Source organism: Salmo salar, chromosome ssa06 (genome assembly GCF_905237065.1).
Source record: "Salmo salar chromosome ssa06, Ssal_v3.1, whole genome shotgun sequence".
NCBI classification, from domain to species: domain Eukaryota; kingdom Metazoa; phylum Chordata; class Actinopteri; order Salmoniformes; family Salmonidae; genus Salmo; species Salmo salar.
The window spans coordinates 5,282,237-5,288,636 of NC_059447.1; the positions used below are offsets into that span (position 1 = coordinate 5,282,237).

At 43.5% G+C, this 6,400-nt stretch overlaps 1 protein-coding gene across 2 annotated transcripts; it reads right to left on the minus strand.

The window, feature by feature from the left end:
- Positions 1-3,031: 3,031 nt before the first annotated feature.
- Positions 3,032-5,948, minus strand: LOC106594817 (uncharacterized). Of its 2 annotated transcripts, XR_001326208.2 has the most exons (6): positions 5,662-5,948; positions 5,303-5,469; positions 4,899-5,009; positions 4,560-4,712; positions 3,593-4,481; positions 3,033-3,382 (listed from the first exon to the last, which is right to left on the minus strand). XR_001326208.2 is itself a non-coding variant. In XM_014186202.2 (5 exons), exons 1-5 carry the CDS (start codon positions 5,777-5,779, stop codon positions 3,882-3,884), a joined length of 1,149 nt encoding a protein of 382 aa, XP_014041677.2. In that variant the 5' UTR covers positions 5,780-5,948; the 3' UTR covers positions 3,032-3,881. The 2 variants fall into 2 exon arrangements, 1 of the variants encoding a protein (XP_014041677.2); XM_014186202.2 differs by having other exon boundaries at positions 3,032-4,481.
- Between the last annotated feature and the right edge of the window lie 452 nt (positions 5,949-6,400).

Sequence of the window (6,400 nt, forward strand, 5' to 3'; positions counted from 1 at the left end):
GCAGCTCATCCAGGATGGTACATCAATGCGAGCTGTGGCAAGAAGGTTTGCTGTGTCTGTCAGCGTAGTGTCCAGAGCATGGAGGCGCTACCAGGACACAGGCCAGTACATCAGGAGATGTGGAAGAGGCCGTAGGAGGGCAACAACACAGCAGCAGGACCGCTACCTCCGCCTTTGTGCAAGGAGGAGCAGGAGGAGCACTGCCAGAGCCCTGCAAAATGACCTCCAGCAGGCCACAAATGTGCATGTGTCTGCTCAAACGATCAGAAACAGACTCCATGAGGGTGGAATGAGGGCCCGACGTCCACAGGTGGGGGTTGTGCTTACAGCCCAACACCGTGCAGGATGTTTGGCATTTGCCAGAGAACACCAAGATTGGCAAATTCGCCACTGGCGCCCTGTGCTCTTCACAGATGAAAGAAGGTTCACACTGAGCACATGTGACAGACGTGACAGAGTCTGGAGACGCCGTGGAGAACGTTCTGCTGCCTGCAACATCCTCCAGCATGACCGGTTTGGCGGTGGGTCAGTCATGGTGTGGGGTGGCATTTCTTTGGGGTGCCGCACAGCCCTCCATGTGCTCGCCAGAGGTAGCCTGACTGCCATTAGGTACCGAGATGAGATCCTCAGACCCCTTGTGAGACCATATGCTGGTGCGGTTGGCCCTGGGTTTCTCCTAATGCAAAACAATGCTAGACGTCATGTGGCTGGAGTGTGTCAGCAGTTCCTGCAAGAGGAAGGCATTGATGCTATGGACTGGCCCAGACCTGAATCCAATTGAGCACATCTGGGACATCATGTCTCGCTCCATCCACCAACGCCACGTTGCACCACAGACTGTCCAGGAGTTGGCGGATGCTTTAGTCCAGGTCTGGGAGATCCCTCAGGAGACCATCCGCCACCTCATCAGGAGCATGCCCAGGCGTTGTAGGGAGGTCATACAGGCACGTGGAGGCCACACACACTACTGAGCCTCATTTTGACTTGTTTTAAGGACATTACATCAAAGTTGGATAGGCCTGTAGTGTGGTTTTCCACTTTAATTTTGAGTGTGACTCCAAATCCAGACCTCCATGGGTTGATAAATTGGATTTCCAATGATTATTTTTGTGTGATTTTCTTGTCAGCACATTCAACTATGTAAAGAAAAAAGTATTTAAGATTATTTCTTTCATTCAGATTTAGGATGTGTTGTTTAAGTGTTCCCTTTATTTTTTTGAGCAGTATATATATACTTGTGTATTGATTTTAAGAAAGGCATTGATGTTTATGGTTGGAGCAACGTGTACCTAAGCGATTATATGCAACGCAGGACAGGCTAGATAAACTAGTAATATCATCAACCATGTGTAGTTAACTAGTGATTATGATTGATAGTTTTTTATAAGATAAGTTTAATGCTAGCTAGCAACTTACCTTGGCTTCTTACGGCATTCACGTAACAGGCAGGCTCCTCGTGGAGTGCAATGTAAAACAGGTGGTTAGAGCGTTGGACTAGTGAACCGTAAGGTTGCAAGATTGAATCCCCGAGCTGACAAGGTAAAAATCTGTCGTTCTGCCCCTGAACAAGGCAGTTAAACCCACCGTTCCTAGGCCGTCATTGAAAATAAGAACGTGTTCTTAACTGACTTGCCTAGTTAAATAAAGGTCTAACCTTTTTAAAAAAAAATTGTTTTTAATATATATATATATATATAAAATAAAAAAATAAAAATCGGCGTCCAAAAATACCGATTTCCGATTGTTATGGAGAAAAGAAAAACTTTTTTTTTTTTTTTATATCGGCCCTAATTAAATCGGCCATTCCGATTAATCGGTCGACCGCTACATTCAACCAAAATGTGTCTTCAGCATTTAACCCAACCCCTCAATCAGATTGCAAGCTTGTCATGATGTTGGCCCTTACTCATAGTTACTTGTTTTAACCCAAAATAGGTTTACTCCAATATCTGCATTGTTTTTAAAATGGCATGTAGACAAACAAATTGGTACATCTTGATTTTCAATTTTTGTTTTCAAAATTTACAAGTAAAACGTACAGTTTCAAAGAAACGTTCAGAAATGTATATTTTGAAATTGTCTGATTTAAAAAGGTCAACCCTGTTACTTTATTTGGGCACTTCAAAACACATTTTATTTGTCACATGCGCCGAATACAACAGGTGTTAAACTTAACCGTGAAATGCTTGCTTACAGCCCTTCCCAACAATGCAAAGTTAAAAACAAATATGGGGATTGTAACAAGAGGAATAGAATACACAATAATGAAGCAATATACAGGGAGTACCAGATCAATGTGCAGCTATATACAGGGAGTACCAGATCAATGTGCAGCTATATACAGGGAGTACCAGATCAATGTGCAGCTATATACAGGGAGTACCAGATCAATGTGCAGCTATATACAGGGAGTACCAGATCAATGTGCAGCTATATACAGGGAGTACCAGATCAATGTGCAGCAATATACAGGGAGTACCAGTACCAGATCAATGTGCAGCTATATACAGGGAGTACCAGATCAATATGCAGCTATATACAGGGAGTACCAGATCAATGTGCAGCAATATACAGGGAGTACCAGATCAATGTGCAGCAATATACAGGGAGTACCAGATCAATGTGCAGCTATATACAGGGAGTACCAGTACCAGATCAATGTGCAGCTATATACAGGGAGTACCAGATCAATATGCAGCTATATACAGGGAGTACCAGATCAATATGCAGCTATATACAGGGAGTACCAGATCAATGTGCAGCTATATACAGGGAGTACCAGATCAATATGCAGCTATATACAGGGAGTACCAGATCAATATGCAGCAATATACAGGGAGTACCAGATCAATGTGCAGCTATATACAGGGAGTACCAGATCAATGTGGAGCAATATACAGGGAGTACCAGATCAATGTGGAGCTATATACAGGGAGTACCAGATCAATGTGGAGCTATATACAGGGAGTACCAGATCAATGTGCAGCTGTATACAGGGAGTACCAGATCAATGTGGAGCTATATACAGGGAGTACCAGATCAATGTGGAGCTATATACAGGGAGTACCAGATCAATGTGCAGCTGTATACAGGGAGTACCAGTACCAGATCAAGGAGATAAATGTGCAGGATAAAGTGACTAGGCATCAGGACAGACAATAATAAAATAAAGTACAGAGTAGCAGCAGATGAGTGGAACAGTGTGTGTATATATGCTTCCTAAATGGCTTACTATAGTCATTTATTTGTTTTACATCTTTAGACGAGAAAACATGTTTTTATCAAGTTGTGTTGACAGAATGTTAACATTAGTTGAAATAAAAATTACACTAACCAAAATATACTCAATTGGTGGCAGAACCCACACACTCAGTCCTCAGCCCTAGGCTCAATGCCAACAAGGTGTCCACTCAGCCCTACTAACCTAGGCTCAATGCCAACAAGGTGTCCACTCAGCCCTACTAACCTAGGCTCAATGCCAACAAGGTATCCACTCAGCCCTACTAACCTAGGCTCAATGCCAACAAGGTGTCCACTCAGCCCTACTAACCTAGGCTCAATGCCAACAAGGTGTCCACACAGCCCTACTAACCTAGGCTCAATGCCAACAAGGTGTCCACTCAGCCCTACTAACCTAGGCTCAATGCCAACAAGGTATCCACTCAGCCCTACTAACCTAGGCTCAATGCCAACAAGGTATCCACTCAGCCCTACTAACCTAGGCTCAATGCCAACAAGGTATCCACTCAGCCCTACTAACCTAGGCTCAATGCCAACAAGGTATCCACTCAGCCCTACTAACCTAGGCTCAATGCCAACAAGGTATCCACTCAGCCCTACTAACCTAGGCTCAATGCCAACAAGGTGTCCACTCAGCCCTACTAACCTAGGCTCAATGCCAACAAGGTGTCCACACTCACTATGTCCTCTGTATGCTGTTCTAACCCATCTATGAAAGGGTGTGACACACTCTTGGTTGGAATGAGGTCCATGTCCGTCTCAGCTTTTCTCTTCCTTGGAGAAAAGGTCAGTGGAAGGCCTTTATCCTGTGGAACATGGGCCTTCATATCCAGCAACACGCTTCTGAGCTGTGAAGACAGATCAGTCACGTACTGTTCCTCTTGGAGATGATAAGTGAGTTCTGTGATCTCTTTAAGATATCCTGCACATTGCCTCCGTAACCGCAACAGCTTCCTAGAGGACCTGTTCTTTCCTCTTCCAGATGGACCTTCGTATGGACGGTCAATGTTGGAGTCTCTGGTGGCCTGCTTGGTCTTAAACATGACATTTCTTATGTCACTGTCAGTGGGGTAATAGCGCCTGCGAGTAGGTGGAGGGGGCTGCTCTCCATGGAAAAGCTCTTCCACTACAAAGGTGTTCAGATGAACCTTCATTTCAGTCATCTTTCTCACACCAGACAGAGTCAGCTGCTCAATCTTCTCTCTCAGCCTGGCATCTACAGCTTCCCTAACATAAGCTGCCTGTTGGAGAAACAATACATGGGTTTATCATAAAGGGGTCAGTGGGTAACTTAACCAACACTCTATAGTTATATTTACCTCGCCAACAACTGCATGTGAGCTGTGCTCAGAGAGGGAGGGGAACCTGACGCAGTAGACAACCTCTGCCTTCACAGAGCTGGGTGTAAAACTTAGTGCTGCCTTCAGCGTTTGGGAGGCCTCCTTTTTAGAGCGCACTGTACTTTCCTCAATCTAGACATAAAAAAATGTGGTATCTGTTACATATGTACTGTTACTATGTACGGTGTTAGGCTGATTCACACATTTTACCAATCAGATCAGCTCTTTTGCCCATAATTGGAAATGGGCTGCCTGTGTAAACACGGCCTTAAGACTTTGACCAACAGTAGGCGTAGACCTTAACTTTTTCATATTTACCTTAAAATCAGGAAAGCGGATAACTTGGGCGATGTTTATTATAGCCTTGCAGTCCACCTTTTTGGTATTTTGTACCAGTTTCCGTCTCTTTACAAAGGCATGGTCTTCACGCTACGGAAGATAATTAAAAAAATACATTCAGCTAATAATAACACATTTTACTTTTGTAGCACTTTTCTAGACACCCAAAGCTCTTTACAGTGTACAGGGAAACTCACCACCCTAACCCCACCTACATACTCTTGCAATAAGTGCCATGGGATGTTTAGTGACCAGAGTTAGGACAACCCTTTAAAGTCCCATCTTATTGAGGAACATTCCATTGTTAGTACTTCAACATTATTCTAATTAAATGTTATAAAAAGTGTAGGGTGTAAATGACAGTGATCCGTCTATGAACTTACTTCCTTCTTGTCTCTTTCAGCAGCATATTTCTCTTTGGCTTTTGTCTGTCTGTCTTTGCCCTGGTGGCATTCATACGTCTTTGTGCCAACAACTTGAAACGGAACACCATTGAACGGGATACTTTTACTCTCCCAGCTGAGTTTTTTCCGTGCCAAAGGCTGTGCATCTGTTAAAAAGGTCAACAATATGATATATTACTATTAGAATGATAGGCTTGTACGGAAACTAACAAAGTTCCTCTCTGGTCGAGCGCTTGGAATCTGTTATGCTAGCTAGCTAACTTAGCTAGCATGATTTTAGATGAGAGTAGCAAAAGTTAGCTACTAGTTATATAAAAAAAAAAGACAAGACAACTTACCCGTTTGTCCAAAACTTTTGTCCTTTCCCAATGTTACGAATTTCAGTGACGTTACCAATTCTTGTTCCCGAATGTATTTAGTTATTTCGTCCTCAAACTTGAACTCGAGATATGCCATTTCGAAAATGCGGCGTTAGCGAATATGTTCTTCTTTGAGATTGGTTTGGCGGATCGCAACCAACCTTTAGCTGCATACACTGCCACCTACTGTTCTTCTTCGATGAGGTTTACCGCCACCTACTAGACTGGAGTATAACTCCCTTATACTTTGCTAAAAATAAAATACAACAAATACCCTACAATTTTACACTACACTCACAAAATAATAATAAATATATAATAATAGATACCATGCTCCACTATTTTGGCGGCAGGTAGCCTAGTGGTTAGAGCGTTGAGCCAGTAACCGAAAGGTTGCTAGATAAAATCCCCGAGCTGACAAGGTAAAAATCTGTCGTTCTGCCCCTGAACAAGGCAGTTAACCCACTGTTCCTAGGCCGTCATTGAAAATAAGAATTTTTCCTAAATTCCAGAAAATTATGTCATGGCTTTAGAAGCTTTGGCTCAGTTGGTAGAGCATGGTGTTTGCAACGCCAGCATGGTGTGTGCAACGCCAGGGTTGTGGGTTCGATTCCAGGGGCGGAAATCGCGGGGGGGACGGGGGGACACGACCCCCCCATCCTGGGAAAAATATGATTTGTCCCCCCCAATATATCACTGAAACATAACTATGTAATTT